This window comes from Camelina sativa, chromosome 7, assembly GCF_000633955.1.
Source record: "Camelina sativa cultivar DH55 chromosome 7, Cs, whole genome shotgun sequence".
Classification (NCBI taxonomy): domain Eukaryota; kingdom Viridiplantae; phylum Streptophyta; class Magnoliopsida; order Brassicales; family Brassicaceae; genus Camelina; species Camelina sativa.
Window position 1 is genome coordinate 5,167,779 of NC_025691.1, and position 20,417 is coordinate 5,188,195.

The 20,417-nt window shown below is 36.0% G+C and overlaps 1 protein-coding gene across 1 annotated transcript; it reads left to right on the top strand.

Moving 5' to 3' along the window:
* Positions 3,036-18,455, top strand: LOC104704334 (putative F-box/kelch-repeat protein At2g29780). Its single transcript, XM_010420443.2, has 4 exons — positions 3,036-3,591; positions 9,077-9,082; positions 14,743-14,877; positions 18,178-18,455. The coding sequence occupies exons 1-4, from the start codon at positions 3,036-3,038 to the stop codon at positions 18,453-18,455; spliced, it is 975 nt and encodes a 324-aa protein (XP_010418745.2).

The window sequence follows — 20,417 nt, forward strand, 5'->3', positions numbered from 1 at the left end:
TTTTTTCTTTTTTGAAGGGAACAGATGTGGTTCGTGAACAACTTACGTGTCTTTCATTTAGTGGTTATGTTATTAACCGAATCTAACCGAAATTAAAAATTGAGTTATCCATACCAAAATTAATTTAAAATTGGTTACTCGACGGTTTTCATTTTTGTCACTACTGGTCGGCAGATGCTGCTTATCGGATTCGGTAATCGGTATAATGTATGGTCTAGTTTGGTTTAACACAATGTTTGACCCGGTTAAGCCTACTTAGAAATGTCAAATGAGTTATAAAGGAAATTTAAAAATTTCTTCCCAATTTTTTTGCTCATTTCCGATTTGTAATTAGTTTATTTTTTTAATTCTTACACAATAGCAAAACTTACTGAAAATTTGTGTATTTGAAATGATCTTGATACATGGTTATTGCAGAAGATAAAACATTAATAAACTTCAAATTTGTGTTTGTGAAGTTTTTGTCGATTCTTGTGTGTTCGATCATCTGATGTTTGTGTTAATTTTTTTCTTATGAGAAGAGAGACATAGATTTTACCACTTGATTCTTCTTTTGTTACGGATTACGGATTGTGTTTAAGGTTTTTGTAATTCAAATACTTGTGTGTATGCAGGAAGCAAGAGAAATATCAAAATATGAGAACAAATAAAGAGAAATAACTTTACTTTCTAACAAAAAGAGACATGAGGTACAAATTACCTTAAAATGAAGTTTAGGGTTCAAATTTGAATCATTTGCATTTTGAAGTGTTGTAGCTCTGAAATATAGGTTTAATAAAGCTAATTAAAGAATCATATACTAAATTCTTCTTACTAATAAATCTATCACTCAGCCTCCAAATATTATTCTTTATAATTTTTGGGGAATACAATAGAAAATATGTTAAAAGACAGAATCTTAATGTTTTATTTCATTGCTTCAAAGTACCACTAGAAGTCGGTTTTGCACTCTTTGAAACCCCTCTTGACATTGGTCCCGCCAAAACATTTGATGATTTACATGGCTCCACAAAAAAAAAAAAACATTGTTAGCAGGAACAAGAAAGAGGAATGGAGAGGAGAGAACATGATATTTTGACAACCATGTACCTTGAAAAAATATTGTTCTTATCGCTTGAAGCCTAAGAACTAGTGTTGGATCTTGGATCTTTTGATTCAACCTAAGAAAAAAATGCACACGACCATTTAAATAGTGGGTTCTAGGCTTCTAGCCACAAATAGAACAAGCTAATACAAGGATACCTACTGTTTTTTTGTCTGCTTACTTTCAAGATCTCGGAAATGCATCATTCACATCCAGCTCATTTCTGTATAAAAATTAAACACTTATAACAAGAGATAACAAATTGATTTCATCTAAGGCAATTATCTCAAGCTTAGTCTTAGCTTACCATTTCATCAATTATCCCTGAGGTCTTCCGCATATTTAGGCTCATCGTCGTTGAATGTTACTTCAGATTCCTGATAGTTTCATGTTCAATGTTAAGCACATGACCATTGTAACTTTGAAAAAGGATTACGCCTCACCTATATTGCTTCTCCTGAATTGTTCCCATGGCATCTGAACAAACAGTTACTGTATTTTCCTCAGTTGGTTCAGAATGTCGACCTTTTGCGATAATCTCTATAGTCATCTTGTTTCTCTGTAGAAAGGAATGCAATAGACATGTATAATTTAGTGGTGATTTGTTTAACGAAAATATGCGGAAGACATCTTGTTTCTCTGTAGAAAGGAATGTCGACCTTTTTCAATCTTGTTTCTCTCACCTAACAATCATTTCCGTTTAAAAATCATCTCTCTGACTTTTCAGCAAATCAGAACAAGATTGAAAAAAGTTGAGGAAACTATAACTCCGAGCTTAGCTTTAGAAAGGAATGCAATAGACATGTCCACCAAAACACACATCGTTAAGCATACGACTTGTACAACTTCACCAACTTCATCCACGAGATTTGCAATAGCACCATTTGCTAGATTCCCGTCTCTACCCTCACAGAAAAAAAACGAACCACCATAAAAGTAACAACCAAAAATCACCATTAGATTTCTCGAAATGTTACGGTTTGATGATTTGTTTACAGTTGCAAGGTATGTTAATCTTTGTTAAGTATGTGGTATTATTGATGATGAATTATGACCTTCTAATTTCTTGAGCCTCAAGTCTTATTTAGCTTTCATAAGATAAGCTTGCAGTTGAAGTAGCTTGTTTACATGAGAGCAAGTATGAAACAAAATCACTCAGAAACCTGTTATCTGACACATTAGAGAGTGACTCGTCCTTCCTTTTTAATCTTTAATCTTTGTGCACAATGTGTAGAGTCGGCCACTGTTTTTATCCTTAGTACAAAGTTTAGCTATATTTTTTTGCCTTTTTGTGCAGTTGCACTAACATTCTTCTGTAAGTACTCTGCTATCATATATATGACTATATGAGCAATTTTATGAAATTTTGGTTTAGAAGCAAAAAAAAAAGTGATTTAGTGTCTTTAGTGGTAACTACAACTACAATGAGGAATTCAAAGGTTTGAGCTTAGAATAAAATTTTTACCCTCATTCTTTACCTTGTAATTAAAGACAAAATTACCTTTATATATAACTTCTTCTACAAGGCACATAAAAATAATATATAGTCTAAGAATACAAATATGTTTAAGAGGATCTCCATGTAAATTACCTAAGAATACAAAGCATTTGAAACACAAACTTGAGTTTCTAAGTAGAGAGAACAGAGTAGCTTGTCAGTCACGTTGAGAGACGTTTGACACATTATAAAAGAGGTGATTTGTTTTTAAGACAGAAGGGAAAAAAACCCATTATAAAAATTAGATGATAATGTCTTACAAATTTACATTAAAAAAAAATAAAAAGAAAAAAAAAATGAATTAATACAAAAGAATCCCTGAAAGTGAAAATTATTTTAACATTATGGTTACATTATAAATACACAACGAACGTAACAGCTTCTTTCAAAAATCTACTTAGTACTCTCCCTTTCAGTTAAACTCGTTGCTGCTGAAGACTTCACACGGCGGCGATGGCTTTAATCTCTGAAACTACCGACGACGGCTCCAACGGCGGCGATCCAAGCAAGAATCCGCAAGAAGTAGAGAATCAAAACGAGAATCCTAAAGAAGAAGATCAAGAAGTAGAGAAGCTTGGTCCAGTTACTCTATACATCCCAGAAGATATCGCCGAAAGCATCCTCTTACTCGTCGAGAGATGTAATTACCCGAAGCTATCTCTCTTCTCAAGATCCTTTCATGACGTCATCTCTATGCCGGAACTCTACCAAAGGCGCTCGCAACTCGGCCTCACCAAACCGGTTCTTTACGCTTTGATCCGATTCCGATTCCGATTCCCGTGCTGGTACATTCTCAACCGTAACGTTCCAAGAAATATCTCTTTACGATTGACCGAAGTCAGATCACTTCCTCCTATGAATCTTGGATCTGCTGTGGTCACAATCGGATACCACATGTATGTGATCGGTGGAGACAACGGACGATCTCGATCCACATCGGATGTGTTTCTCATCAATTGCAGAGTCCACACATGTCGCTCGCTCCCGAGAATGCAGAGGGCTCGCTACAGTGTTGTAAATCGATACAACAACTTTAGATTCAATCAAGTACTGATTGATAAATCTGACAAAAGTTTTAAACACGAAAATAGAGAGAACACATAAACAGAGAACACAGAGATTTGTTAACCCAGTTCACTGCATCAGCAGCTACGTCTGGAGAGGAAACATAGTCCTCAACATCCATTATAGATCAAGAGTTACATATGTGTTATGGTTATAACATACCTCTCACACTCAACTGAACATCCTAGATCGAGTCTCACAAGAACAACATATGAACGAAGAATAACAAGAGATTGAGCCTAGATACACCGAGAATCTACATCTCTCTAGCTCTGTTCACCCCTTCAGAACCGCCTGAACTAGGGTTCGACGCAGCTCCTTTTTACTCTCTCTCCTCGCTTCATCTGTTTGACCTTATGTATTTATACCTAATACATAGTCGGTTCTTGTATGGGCTTCACACTAATATATGACCCAGTTTCTGACAGACCAAACAGGCCCACATTAATCAAACATATACAAGCTTCTGATCCACTACAACTTCCTGTTTCAAGTTGGATCATATCTCAACAAACTCCACCTTGATTCAAGCTTGATACTTTGAAGAAACACGCCCCATAGAACCTTTGGAATCCAACTCTAAACTTGGCTAAACAACCTTCAATAACCTGCATAAGTCACACTCATACAACAAACATTTCAGCAAATTCAACTCCTGAAATTTGCATCAACCATCAACGCATCCTTCTGTGAATAACCACACAAACCCCTGAACCTCGACAATTCTCATGCCCATTCCTTTAGAGATAAACCAGTACTCAAGACACTCTTGTGTCATCCTTGTCATGCGTTTGACATCTTCATAGCTTTGTTCATGAGATTCCCACTCATAAGCTATACAATAACATGTTAACAACACCAACAACATGTTCACTCAACAGATCACTTCATAAGCTAAACCACTTATGAGTTAAACAATCACACAATTTTCATCATGGTTTCTGTCAAACACCATATACCTGTTTTAGTAATTGAATTCCATTATGCAACACCTGATTCTAACTTGCTAGCCCTTGAATTCCAACTCTTGTGCGCATTGAGACAGAAATCAAACCTTTACTTGAATCAACTATAGAAATACTGAAACACCCTTGTTTCAACCTGAACCAATTCTCTGATTCTAACTTATCAAAATAACAAACCCTCCTTATCACTCATATAGATAGAGTGAACCGGTTACAACTTGAGCCAACCAAATAACAACCACTAAACCAATGATCTTCAATCGACTCTTTGTACATGTTTGAGTTACAAACAAACCGGGTTAACTCAAACCACAAGTGTTGTCTCTCACATGTATGATCATACACCTTGACAACAACACCTTCTTAAGCTTGTTAGACATGTAAAGAATCTCAACATCCAGAAACACCACTGTATAACCCGAGATTACCCATTAAAACCATATGTCTTAACATATCAACCTGAAACACTTCACATGTTTAAACATCTAGGTAAAACAGATTTACCACCAACATCGTATGACACGCTGTCAGTCACTTCAACCATGTCTCATATCATCATAAGATGTGATATGTCTGAGACAATACCTTAAAGCTTCTTCACATCAAACCTTAAGCTCATGATGTGTTACTCCAATTCTGCAACACATTCACCAGTATGCTGAATCCATCAAACAACTTGGTATAACATCATTAAATCTTCTTAGGCCTTCAACAGCCTTTTACCAAGGAGATTATTCAAACTCCACCTTATGATGCAAACATACAACTTACAACTTCTCAAGTAGTTGTCTTCAACTGATCAACAAATGCAATTTGACTCTCTTGCATTATCAGCCTTTCTATGACTTCATATCAATTGCAAATACTTCAAGCCTTAGATAAAATATGTTTCCATGCGAGATGCACAACAGACTTTCCTGATATGAATTACAGACACCATACTTCAATACCAGAGATCACTCCATGATTGAATACCTTAGACACAACACAATCACTTATGTGTCTTCAAAACAAACAGTCTTTCCTCTATAGTTCTGACCAACTCCATAGAAACTGTCCTAGTGACTGAATCAAACCTTTAAATCTTTGCTTACTAACTCAGAAAATCTTTCTGAACCACATAGCAAAACTCTAGAATCAAATATGTTCCAAACACCTGAAACAGTCTTCGATTCAACAGCAATTTGTATGACAACAATAGATTGAATCCCAAAATGCACTGCTGTTGTTTCCAACAGGTCACGCCACCTAACGTCCTAAGGCTAGGAAGACTTTCGACACAAAATTTCGTTCAATCTACTACACATAACAAATATTCAGCCAACCGTTTTAACAATCACCATATTAGCTTACCTTTGTTCAATTCACACTGACCTCTGATACACTCCATCATGTAGATAAACACTTCCTGAATGCGAATTCCCACACTCTCTTATAGCTTCAAACAATATTGACTCATTCACATATGAAATGCTCAAATTAAACTCTAGAGCTATTCTCTCAAATTAAGAGATCATTGTAGTACTTTGGGGTCGAATTCCACAAGGACTCAAGACTACACAATAAATTATAGAGTTTTATGATTACGCTAAACAAATTTATTTAAATAAGAAAATAATGCAAAATATTAAAATAAAACTGTTGTAAATTCAAGGGATTAAAATGTTAGGTCTAGGAAATTTCTCGGGAAATTATGAAATATTAAATCAATCAATAAATTAGGATTCAAGCAATTAAAAATCAGATCTAGAACTCTAAACTCTTTTGTAAAATAAATAAGTTCTCACTGCAAATATTATCTAAATTTAAAACCAGAAAATCCAAATCGTTTTGTAAAATTCTAGGTTAAAAATCAGCTTTGAAAACAGGTTTAGATTGTTCACAAAATTACTGAATCAAATCTCTTTGCAAGAAGTAATTTTGTTCATCAAATTGTTTTATTAGGATAATCAATTATATTCTCATATCAATTTATTTTCCTAAGCTATTAATTATGGGTGATAAATCAAGAATTAATATGAAGAACAATCTATGATGACGATCTAGAAAGATAATGAATCCTAAATAAACCGATCTAATAAATCATAAAATCCCTGTGAAAAACCCTGAACCTAACAAGCAAACTACTCAGACATGTTCAATGAAACACAAATAATCATTCTGAATAATAAGCAATTGAAATTAAAAGAGTAAAGAGGGAGTTTATGAATTCTTCTCTCAAAGCAGTTCAGATCTCTCTCTCCTAATTATGGAAGACTTGAGTCGGATTTGTAAAATTTGTAAAATTTCCAATTATGAAGACTTGAGTCGGATTGTCTTGGTGTCGACCGATGCTCCTTTGGTGTCGGTCGATGCTGGTCACATGATCAGACTCCAAATTGATTTCTTCCGGTTAAATGCTCCAAAATGATCCAAATCTTTCCATTTCGCTCTTTCCGTGCCAAAATCCTAGAAAACCTGTTAAGACTCTAAAACATCCTAGAAAACAAATCAAAGGACTCAAAAAGCACACTTATATCATGGTTAAAAACCGTAAAAACCATGATATATGTTTTTATTCTTATCTTCCCTTTTGAGCTTTGCTTTGCTGTTTTTTTTTTTACTATCTTTTTTTTTCTTAAAGTTGTAGGCGAATAATGAGGTCATCGGTAATTTACCTACCCCTCGCTTTGAAGCTTTGTGTGATCATTTGACTCAAGAGTAGAATAATGGGGCCACATGTAATTTACCTATCCCTCTAAACTGATCAAAATCATCTCATCTTTTATTCTCTTTTTTTTTTAACAAAGCTCTCAGGGACTTTTTTTTTTCTTGAATAAGGGAGAGGAGTACCAATTTTCTTTTCAGAAATCTTGCTTGTGAGGTATGAACAAGGAGTCAATCCCTATGAACATCAATCTCCTTGATGAGGTAAAAAGAAAAATGCAGAAATTACCTCAGACTTTTATGGATTCTATTAGAAATTCGGATGTCTCTGATTTACTTGTCAACCATTGGATTTTTCATTAGTCGGATTTGTGGATTCAATCTGCAGCATTAATCAACCAAGGCAATACTCTAAAAAGAAAAATCATAGTTCCCAACAAAATTTTTGAAAAATTTGACTAAATAAAAAAAAATACGGTTTTGACACACTAAACACAAAAAATATGTTAATAGTTAGTACTAACCTCCCCCAGACTTAAACAACATGTCCTCAGTGTTTTCAAGTATGAGGAAAGCTAAAAGAAACAAAAATTCATGGAAAATATATGAAAAATTTGAACAGTTCTCGGGTTACCAACTGGTGTCGACCGATGTCCAGGTGGCGTCGGTCGATGCTCTTCCTTAAACAATAATGTCCGAAACTTTTCAATCTGTTATTTTTTTAATTTTTTTTATTTTTTTTTAAATTTTTTTTGAAACAATAAAACTCAAAACCAAATATCAATAAGTTAGTAATCCTAAAAGAAAAATTGAAAGATAAGTAGTTCCTACCAGTGGGTTGCCTCCCACCAAACGCTTGTTTTAAGTCATTAGATTGACTTGGTTGAAGCTCAGGCGTCCGGCGGATCTGAACGTGGCAGTGAATGCCTCCGAGAAAATGGCCTCTTCATCCAAGGTGGTGTATAAGCAGTATACGAGTGATGTCTACCAATGACAGGAGGAACATGACCAGGACAGGATTTAGGGACGGGTCTTCTTGTATGTCCTGCAAAATCATCAAAAGAAGAAACAAGCGCTCTACGATAATCTCGTGGCTTGGTTAACTGCAAAACAGTTTTTATATCTTTGAAATTCTTATTGATGATAGGAGGTGGTTTGGGTGAAGAAAATGCATACCTTGGCCTTACCTGAGGACTCTGGAGTGTGGAGTGGGGGGCTTTCTGTTTGGGAACAGCTTTATGATTTGGAGCATAGAGAATGTCCTGCGAGCTATCAGTTCTGGTCAAGTGTGGGCTCGGTCGCGGAGCGGTGTCGTCCGATGTTGATAGGGTGTCGGTCGACACTGAGCATGTTGCTCGTGTATTTGCTTCTTAGCAGCTTATCTCAACAATCTTCTCAACAGAAAATGTCTGTCCATCAATGGTAGGAGCTCTCCTCAGCTTATGCATCTCAAAGTTCACACTTAAACCATCCACATTCAGTGTTATGTGTCCCTTCTGCACATCTATGATGGCACCAGCTGTAGCCAAGAAAGATCTTCCTAAGATGAGAGGGTCTTTAGGTTCTTTATCATACTTTAGCACCACAAAGTCAGTGGGAATTATGAAGTTTCCAACCTTAATTGGAATATCCTCTAAGACACCTTCAGGAATTCTCTGAGATCTATCAACTAAGATAAGAGATAATCTAGTTGGCTTGAATTCTGTCATCCCAAGTTTCACATCAGCAAAATGTGGCATCAAGTTGATACTAGAAGCGAGATCACAGAGTGAGCAAACCGTTCTGCAGAGATATAGCAATCAAGTACAAATCTTCCAGGGTCTGGTAATTTCTCTGCAGTCCTACACTGAATCATTGCACTCACTTCCTTAGAGACAACCACCTCTTGCTTCTTCTCTTTCTTTTTCTGTGGAGGCTGGTTCAAAAGAATTGCACTAACATCCTTGGTAAGCAAAGCTCCTTCTTCATGGCTCAAACCATTTAATTTATTTCTCTTCACATAGCACTTAAGTGATGGTGAAAGCTTTACTACATCAATCAAAGGCATCTCAATCATCACCTTGTCCATCATTGCCTTGCATATAGCATCTTCAATCTCCTACTTGGACCTTCTTGGCTTAGGAAAAGGGACCTTAGGCTTGTACACCCTCTCAACAGCTGCAGGAACCTGAGATTTTGCAGTTTTGGATTCTGTCTGAGATGAGTGTCGACCGACACCCAGGTGGTGTCGATCGACACCATCATCTGAAGCCGAGAAATTTGCCGATTGCTCTCCCAGTTCTGTAGAAGCAATTTCATCAACTTCTTCATCCCTCACTGATATGGCATTGCAAGCATGCTTGGGGTTTGACTCAGTTCTTCCAGGAAGAAAACCCTCTTGTCTCTTCACAGACCCAACAGTCTGCGCAACCTGACTTTCCAACTTCTTGACATGAATGTTCAAAGCTTCAATCCTTCCAGTAAGCTCTGTGTAGACATTATCAATCTTTCCATTGAATGTCACAGTTAGCTGCTCTTGACCTTGCAAAAGTTGCTCTAGCATAGCTTCTATTTTATTCTCAAAAGAAGTCTGTGGAGGAGGAGACTAATAAGATGAGTTCCCATTGGTTCTAGTATAACCATTGTTCTGTTGCTGCTTCTGTAATCCGGTTTAGGAGTGTAACCTGAAGAGTTCTCACTGTAAGGCTTGTTGCTTTGTTGATTACCGAATTTCTGCCCTTGATTTCCATAAACAAAGTTGACATCTGCTTCTTCATTCTCTGTCTCAGGCTGTGGCTCAAATGATTCAACTTCAGCAGCAAAGTGAACTGATTTCTTACCAACTAGGAGACTGTGAACTGAATCAAGCTTAGCATTGACTAAAGCTAGCTGGTTTGCATCAAAATTTCCATGTAGTCTTTTCCTTTCAGCATCAGCTCTCTTAGTACTATTGCTGGAGGCCAAATTCTCAATCAAAGCTTCAACATCTTCTGGAAATCTTGTCTTGAAATTCCCATGACTTGCAGCATCCAAAGCCAACTGATAATCGCAGTCACATCCTCTAAAGAAGATACTTAGCAATTGCACTCTTGAGAAACCATGGTGTGGACAATCCCTCTGATAAGCTTTAAATCTCACCCAAGTTGCTTTGAAAGCTTCATCTGGTCTTTGCTTGAAAGAGGATAGCTTTACTCTCAACTCATCAGACATAACATCATCATACAAGTAATTAAGGAAGGCCACCTTGATGTCACGCCAATTCGTCAAAGATCCAGCTGGCAACTGCTTCAACCACTGAGATGCCTCTCCTGCAAGTGAGTAAGGAAAGAGTTTGCAGTTGATGTAATCCTCAGTTACTCCATTAGCCTTTATATTGGTCACAAGATCTCAAAATGCTCAATGTGGTCCAAAGGCTTCTCATTGGGCAGGTTAGAGAAAGTTCTCTGCCCAACCAGTTGAAAATAAGCAGGCTTCAACTCAAAATCATTCCTTTGGAATGGGGGAGGAACAATAGCAGACCGGTTCTCATACACAAGATCAGCGCGGTTGTAGCCAGCAATGGTTCTGATCAAGTCTCGGTTGTGCTCCTGTCTTCGAACCGGGTTATTAACGTGGTTTGCAGCTCCACGTCCGTCTGCTGGAAGGGGGTGCCGACCGACACCATGTTGGTGTCGATCGACACCATTGGCCTGTTCGTCGACAACAACAACTTCAGCGATAACATTCCCTTCTGCATCAAGCTTTTGGCCCTGCTTGTTGCGCAAGTGGCCCTCTTGATCCTTCAAAGCACCATCCTCATCACGCATCAGAATGACTGTGTTAACCATCTTCAAGGATTTGGCTGCTTTTCGGTTTTCACGCTCTAACTTTCCCAACTCTTTGTTTGTAAGCTTCACAGTAGGACCAGTCTTGTTGCTCCTTGTGTTAGGCTTATTAGGCATGTATCTGAAACACACAAAAGAAGAGAAACAAAAGCGTGTTAGTAGAAAATAAAAAGAAAAATTTAGACGAAATTAAAAACTCAAATCTAATAGTAGATCAAAGAGTCCCCGACAATGGCGCCAAAATTTGAAATGCTCAAATTAAACCCTAGAGCTACTCTCTCAAATTAAGAGATCAATGCAGTACTTAGGGGTCGAATTCCACAAGGACTCAAGACTATACAATAAATTATAGAGTTTTATGATTACGCTAAACAAATTTATTTAAATAAGAAAAATAATGCAAAATATTAAAATAAAACTGTTGTAAATTCAAGGGATTAAAAAGCTAGGTCTAGGGAATTTCTCGAGAAATTATGAAATATTAAATCAATCAATAAATTAGGATTCAAGCAATTAAAAATCATATCTAGAACTTTAAACTCTTTTGTAAAATAAATCAGTTCTCACTGCAAATATTACCTGAATTTAAAACCAAAAAATCCAAATCTCTTTGTAAAATTCAAGGTTAAAAATCAGCTTTGAAACCAAGTTTAGATTGTTCACAAAATTACTAAATCAAATCTCTTTGCAAGAAGTAATTTTGCTCATCGAAAGGTTTTATCAGGAAAATCAATTATATTCTCATATCAATTTATTTCCCTAAGTTATTAATTCTAGGTGATCAATCAAGAATTAATATGAAGAACAACCTATGATGAAGATCTAGAAAGATAATGAATCCTAAATAAACAGATCTAATAAATCATAAAATTCCTGTAAAAAACCCTGAACCTAACAAGCAAACTACTCAGACATGTTCAATGAAACACAAATCATCATTCTGAATAATAAGCAATTGAAATTAAAATAGTAAAGAGGGAGTTTATGAATTCTTCTCTCAAAGCAGTTCAGATCTCTATCTCCCAAAAGCTCTCAAAATCTAACAGGGTTCCATAAAATAAAACTTGCTAGAAAATAACATCTGGGTTTCTAAAACCTAAAAATACTATATATATGTCCTAAAACACGTCAGGGACTTGTGTTGCAATTATGGAAGACTTCGGGCAAAATTTGTAAAACTTCCAATTATGAAGACTTGAGTCAGATTGTCTTGGTGTCGACCGATGCTCCTTTGGTGTCGGTCGATGCTGGTCACATGATCAGACTCCAAATTGATTTCTTCCGGTTAAATGCTCCAAAATGATCCAAATCGTTCAATTTCGCTCATTCCGTGCCAAAATCCTAGAAAAACCTGTTAAGACTCTAAAACATCCTAGAAAACAAATCAAAAGACTCAACAAGCACACTATATCATGGTTAAAAACCGTAAAAACCATGATATATCAACATACTCCCTTGACTGCTATTATCAAGACTTTGTATACTTCTGCACAAGTCGCAATATATACCAGAGCGAGATGCCTGATATATTCTAAGAATAACCACAAGATTCTTGATTAAACTAGCTTCGAACGGACATTACCAATCCAGTTTAGGCTACACAATCATATTGATTCCTATCACCAAATGTAAACTGCACCTTGATGACAACCAATCTGATCTGCTACCAATTATCAATGCAACCTCATGTTTTCTCTTGATCATCATGTCAAACCAATAATGATGGCCTACTATGCAAACTTTAAGACCATGAGTCTTCCACGTCTGAATTTCACTATAACCATGTTATCTCATCTCTTTTGAAATTGAAGCTTTTAGTCATCACATCACTGATTTTTCCTTATCAGCTTTCACCATGAGTCTGTACTCGTCTTCACACAACTCACGTGTCACATCAACTATATCCTGAGCTTGATCAGTCTTTGTAACATCCACAGAAACATGAACAGTGACTACGCACTTACATGTTATTCCAACAGAACGCCCATTTGTTCCATCTGCTTCAACACTCGTGTGCCACATAATATCAAACAACAGACCTTGTAGTCTTGAGCCAATTTCTTCAGACTCCTTTCAGCTCCTTGATGATCTCCTTTAACGCATGATCATCAACACTCTGAACCTTTCTTAGATTCACAAGAATCTAACCATTGACACTGATACTCACATCATGCAATCAACTACACACTTTCTCAAATCTTAGCCAGACTTGAATTTCCTCAAAGATCCTAACCCGTCTTATTTCCAACAGATTAACCTGAAACTGTTTCATGTTCATCTGCAACTTCTTCTTTGATCTAAACCAGAAAACATTATTAATACTCAAACAACCATTATCACACCTAGGAATTCAGGCTTTTATGGAGTCCCATTGTAGCAGAATCCTATTCATATGGATTGTTCAAACTTCTGAAACTCGCACACAAGCTGCATCAGACCTTCAGCAAACTGAATATACCAAAACACAACCTGAAACCCAGCATTGAATCTCGGATAATCCCTTGCAAAATCAATAGCCAACCTTTTGTGCTATACCAAGATTCTGATTATCTTAACTCAAGCAGACCATCAACCAATAGAAACAACTCTTCAGAACATCAGACTTTGACCTTGTGACTGTAGAGGATACAGACTTGATGTCTTCAATATTTGAGCCTAAAGCAAGTAGAGGTTAGCTCCACCTCAAACTAATATCCAGTTGGTTGTGCAACCTTAAATCAAGAACAAACTCTATGGATGAGCGTTCTTGTACCAGCCTCAAGATATATCATATAACTGATATCAACATCAACACTAGTGAATATCATCCAAAACTCACATTGATGTTCAACTCTCGAGCCATTGGAGGAGACAAGCTGTAGATCCTTTAGAGTTTGTAAACCTGAAATACATATGATCTTATCGAATCCACTGTAGTGAATCTTCCTTCCTCCAACATCGACGTTCTGAAACCCAGAACAGCCACCATTTTCTTCTTTCATGTTATTGTAGCACCATCTCTCTGAGAACTACAGATCTGATATAAAGCTATCACTTTCCTTCACAGATCTGAAAGCTTTCTCACAAAGCTTACTCCTCAAGAACCTGAGGCTCTGATACCACTTGTTGTAAATCGATACAACAACTTTAGATTCAATCAAGTACTGATTGATGGATCTGACACAAGGTTTAAACACGAAAACAGAGAGAACACATAAACAGAGAACACAGAGATTTGGTAACCCAGTTCATTGCATCAGCAGCTACATTTGGGGAGGAAACAGAGTCCTCAACATCCATTATAGATCAAGAGTTACATATGTGTTATGGTTACAACATACCTCTAACACTCGTCTAACATCCTAGATCGAGTCTCACAAGAACAACATATGAAAGAAGAATAACAAGAGATTAAGCCTAGATACACCGAGAATCTACATCTCTCTCTAGCTCTGTTCACCCCTTCAGAACCGCCTGAACTAGGGTTCAGCGCAGCTCCTTTTTGCTCTCTCTCCTCTCTTCATCTGTTTGACCTTATGTATTTATACCTAATACATAGTCGGTTCTTGTATGGGCTTCACACTAATATATGGTCCAATTTCTGACAGTCCAAACAGGCCCACATTAAACAAACATATACAAGCTTCTGATCCACTACAACTTCCTGTTTCAAGTTGGATCATATCTCAACATACAGTGCAGCTGCCAGAGTAATTGACGGAAAGATTTACGTGATCGGAGGTTGCTCTAAGGACGTAGGTGATGATTGGATCGAAGTGTTCGATACAGATACTCAGACTTGGAGTAGTGTGCCAGTGCCTAGTCCATTGCCGATCTGTAATTGGAGTGGAGCATTTATGGCATATATTGTGATACAAGAGAGGATTTACATTATGGATCCTCTGCATTGTTTTGCTTATGAACAAAGACAAGGTACACTGCACCACCACCTGGAAATAAGATATCAGATGTGGCACAATGGGTGTTGTGTGGTTGAGGATTTGCTGTATAGCATTGATCCAATGTGTCTTTCTGAATCTCCGATAGTGGTATGCGATCCCAATGATTTTGTTTGGAGACTTGTGGTGGGTGATTTTTTTCGCCTAACCTCAACTATTACGAGTGTCGATTGGCGAATATTGGTGGGAAGTTGATGGTTATAGGCCCTACTAAAGACCGACAAGGTCTTCAAGATGTTTGGTGCGTAGAGATCGACTTAAAAAGACTTGAAGGAGGATGAGATTCGGGGGAAGGTCGTATCAAGATCGCTTGTGCTTAAATCCGTCGTCTTACATTCCATTGATCTTTGTCGCTCTACGTTTTGATGGTTTGTGGGATGGTTTCTTGCGGTTGAAGGTATGTTAATCTTTTGATGTGCATGAACTATTGATGATGATATTATTATATGACATTTTCTGTAGCGTCAAGGTCTTAATTAGGCTTTTCATTAACTTGCAGGTGAAGGATCTTTTATTACATCTACTGTTTTTAGCTACCACTACCAGCTTGTTGATAGGAGAGAAAATACGAAGCAAAAAGTGGTGCAGAAGCTGTTTTATCTGACACCTTAAAGAGTAACTCGTGTTCTTCTTATCTTTCTGCAGAGTGTGAATGAATGCTCTTACAAAGTTAGTCTTGAGTAGATTTCTTAAGCTGTGTTGACAGTGTTGTAGATGCGTAGGCCATTTCTTGTTTTAGCCTTTATACAAAAGTTCTTACGAAACTTGTTGTAGTGCATCTTTACTTGGCTATCTTCTGGGTTTTTTCTTGTGCAGCAAGTAATCACAATCAGATTTAACGAAACCTACTCTGCTTGGTTAAGAGATGACTTAAACACACATAAATTTAGCTAACCAGTGGTTTTGACAGTAATTTCAAAGTCCTGAAGCTATCTCTATCTAGGATACACTAAGATTAATTTCTTCCAACCGAAATCTTATGATTTGTTCTCTTTTTAACACTAAAAATACTCGCACTGTGTTTCAAGTATATGAGCAATATGAAATCCTGGTACAGAGATGTGAAGATGGTCTCTAGGAGCATAACATACACATTTTAGTTTAATCGGTGTTTATGGTTTTATTGATAGCGATTACAAAAAAAACTGTGCACTTAACGGTGGAGAGGACCTTGTGGTAGCTTACTCATATGTAAAGCTGTCTCTCTTTTTTTTTCGTATTATATTCTTCTGTTTCATTTAGTGAATGTTGTGAAACACATTCACAACAGATGTTAAGGAAAAAATCAATACAGCTGAGACTGCTGTGAGATAAATTAAAAGAAACCCTTAATAATGTAGAAAATGCATAGCTTAAGATCCTAAACTAGCCGCCATGTTTTTTACTTTATTGATTCATTGTCTGATACTGATCGCATAAACCTCGTGTGACGGGATAATTTTATGAGGTGTCTGTATTGCCTGTACCATAAACAAAAAAGTAAGGATAAGAAACAAACAAATCGATCGATATATCTTGAGGAACAAGGAACTAAAATGTCAAAATTAAGTTGGATTACATTGTTACTCAGTAGCAAGTCATGTGGTTGGAGTAGTCCTGGGCTTTCGGGAATTCGGTTCGGTTTCGGATATATCCATTGGGTTCTGGTTAGTTTGGATATAGAGGTTTAGTATCCATTCGGTTAATTTACTATTTCGGTTCGGGTTCGGTTCGGTTTCGGTTATTTTCGGTTCGGTTCCGGATATCCGAAATAGTGTAATATAAAATTTTAAAATATTATTTAAATAAAATTTGATAATATTTTAACAAATATATCTAAAAACTTCCTGATATTTGATTTATTTCAAATATTTTGGTATTTTTGTCTAAATATATATGGTTTTTTAGTTTACTTTTTATTACCTTATATAAATTAACACGTAATACAAAGCTAAAACTTCAACGTGGCGCAGTGGCCATGTTGCACACTCCAGTTTGTAGAGGTCTCAGGTTCAATTCTCGGCTAAAACATAATTTTAGTACGTGTTCGATTTGATTCGGATAACCGAGGCTAGGATCAAGAACATCTACTATCATATGATTTTCCACCATCTCTTATATCCAGTCCACTAAATAAACCTGCCAAGAACAAACAATGTTTCCTGTGAGCTAACATCTCTTTGATCCAGTCCACTATAGTGCGTATAAGCTTGAATCCTCCCACAGAAAAGAAACTTCATTTGCTAGCAGATAAACGCACTTTTCCACTAATGGTTGTTCTTCCTTTTTTTTCTTCGACTTGTGTGATATATTTTTTAATTTAAAATATTGAAAAATGTAAAAAATAAAAATAAAAACTGATTAGTCTTTGGCTTTTTTTGCCAATTATTCTGAAGAATAATGTATAATGCGGAAAAAAAATTATTTATTTAAAACTAAACGAAACTTAAAATTAAAAAAATTAAAAATAATCTCTTTTATAAAAAAAACGAAACCTAAACAAAGATGATTTTTTTATTGAAAACAATCTTAACCTAATTGCATTCTGTTTAACATATATATACAGCTCTAGTTGTTGTAGGTTTCTTCACTGAGACAAAGATATTAAGGACACAAATCAATACACACAAGTGCCCAAGGATCCATCAAAAGTAAGAGTCAGATGATTAAAGAAGACAGGATTAGCGAATTACCTGACGATGTGCTCGCAGAGATATTGTTGCTTCTGGAGACAAAAGAAGCAGTGTGGTACTATGGTTTTGTCGAAACGATGGCGGTCTCTTTGGCGACCATCACAACGCATGTATTCACAACTCATGTATATCAAGTTGACCTTACTTTTCAAGGTTGAAACGGTACGTACTAGTGATATTATTGTTATGCTAAAAAAATAAAAATCAACGTTATATATATTCATTGCAGACTGGGGGTTTTGACGCCATTTACTTCTTCCGATTTGGACTTGAAGATTGTAAATTTTTTTGCACCATATAAAGTAGATTGGTTGCAACCATTTATGTGGTTTCTTCAAAAAACTCCTCTTAAACTACGAGTTGTTCGCATCGTCGACAAGGTTTAATTACCCCACCCACTGATTTCTTTTTTAATTAATGGACTAATAAACATCTAAACTGAACTAGTTAAACGTGATGTACAGTTGCACAGTACTTACATATTATCTTTTGATGTTGTTTCACAGACAAACTCGGATTCCCACTTTCATTCCACCCACCGGTTTCTGTTCCAGAATGTTTGTCAACCCATCTCAAGATCTTTCAGTGGCAAGGCTATAGTGGACAAAACGCAGAGAAAGAAATTCTGAAATACATACTTGCCAGCTCTAAGTGTTTAAAAAGAGCTTACATCTCCATTGAACCCCGTGGTCGTCGTAAAGATATAAGAAAGAACAAGATGAGGAGAGAGTTAGAATCTGTGCCTAGGGCTTCACTATTATATAAGCTTCACTTCTACACTTAATCCATATCCATTCGACGTCAAAACTGATCTTTTTTTATAGTTAGAATTCTATTTGATTTCAAGATTTATGAACTACGTATTTGTTTTATAATTAAAAAAAGGTGTTAATATCTCGTATGAAATCCTTATTGCCCATACATAGCCGGTTTATGACTTCTGATTCGCACGTACGTACCAAGTTTCTCACACAAACCACAAGCCAAGAAGGAAACGAAAACGGCTTTTCAGTAGCCAAACGTGAATTTCACAAGCGAAAATATGATCGGATGACACAAGCATCATGCTGCAGGTGTTGCAGTCATTCAAGATACAAAATCTAAAATATCTCAAAAAGTTTTATAAGATGTTTCCAGAACTATGAAGATGTGTTTTTAATTTTTTTTTGTGTTAATTAAACTGACAATTAAAAAAAAAAGCTGTTATTTTTCTTTACATTGTTAAAGAACCACCGGCACAAGAAATATGGAAGATTTAGGAACAAGAAACAAAAAAAAAGATTCTTAACTTAAAAAATGAAAGGCTCGAGAGTTTATATAAAACTCGAACCCTAAAAAGCTTTAGTTAGCGTCATTGAGAAGAAACAGATGCTGTGTCTCCTCGGGTTTGGGTTATAGATTCAGGGGCTATTCACTATGTTACTCATAATAAGAACCTTTATGTAGAGTTTAAACCTTTAGATAAACCTTTGTTACCCTTCCTAATGGCTATACTGCTAGAATAGTGGGCATAGGATTCATTCAATTAACTGATACTATTATTCTGCATAATGTTTTTTATATTCCTGAGTTTAAGTTCAATCTGATCATTGTTAGTGTCATAACAAAGACTTTGAAATCTAAACTGAGTTTTACCTCTGATAAATACTTTATTCAGAATCTTACACAGGAGTTGATGATTGGAAAAAGGAATTGAACTTGGAAATTTATATGTCTTGCATTTTGATGAGTCTAATCGTTCAGTTTCTTTGAAAGGTATTGCTTTGCTTTCTAAACATGTCCCAGTCTGTTCTATTGTCATTGTTGATCTATTATATGGCATATACATCTAGGACACCCATCTCAATCTAGAATAGATTTACTATCTGATGTATTGAGTTTAAAACATATTAAACAAAATAAAGAGAAATTATATGTTTGTCATTTCTCTAAACAAAAGCATCTTCCATTTGAATCAAGACAAAACATGTGTAATGCTCCTTTTGAATTGATTCATATTGATACATGGAGTCCTTTCTCTGTTAAAACTAAAGATGGTTTTAAATATTTTTTAACCATAGTTAATGAGTTTAGTCGAGCCACATGGGTATTCTTGATGAAATTAAAATTTGATGTGTTCCATGTCTTTCCTAGCTTTATAAATATGGTTGCAACTCAATATAAAACAAAAATGAAATCTGTCAGATCTGATAATGCTCATGAGTTGAAGTTTAATGCATTATTTTCTGAAAAATGAATTATCTCTTTATCATTCATGTCCTCAAACTCCAGAACAAAATTCTGTGGTAGAAAGAAAGCATCAGCATACTTTGAATATAGCTAGAGCTCTTTTATTTCAGTCAAATATTCCTTTAGAGTTATGGGGAGATTGTGTCTTGACAACAATTAGATTTGAGAAATTAACTAGTAAAGAACCTGAAATATACTTCGTTAAAGAGTTTTGGGTGTTTATGCTATAGTTCTACTTCACCTAAGCATATAACTAAGTTTGAACCTAGAGCTAAAGCCTGTATTTTTCTAGGTTATCCTACTGGATATAAGGGGTACAAGCTATTAGATTTGGAACACATGTCGTTTTTATTTCTAGCCATGTCACATCTATGAGAATATTTTTCCTTTTGTATCATCCACTATCAAGGATGATACAAAGAAGTTCTTTCCTCATCTTCATTCACCTGCAACCCCTGATGATTTGCCTCTTGTGCAAATATCTTCTGGTGCACATCCTTCTCATGATGTGACATCT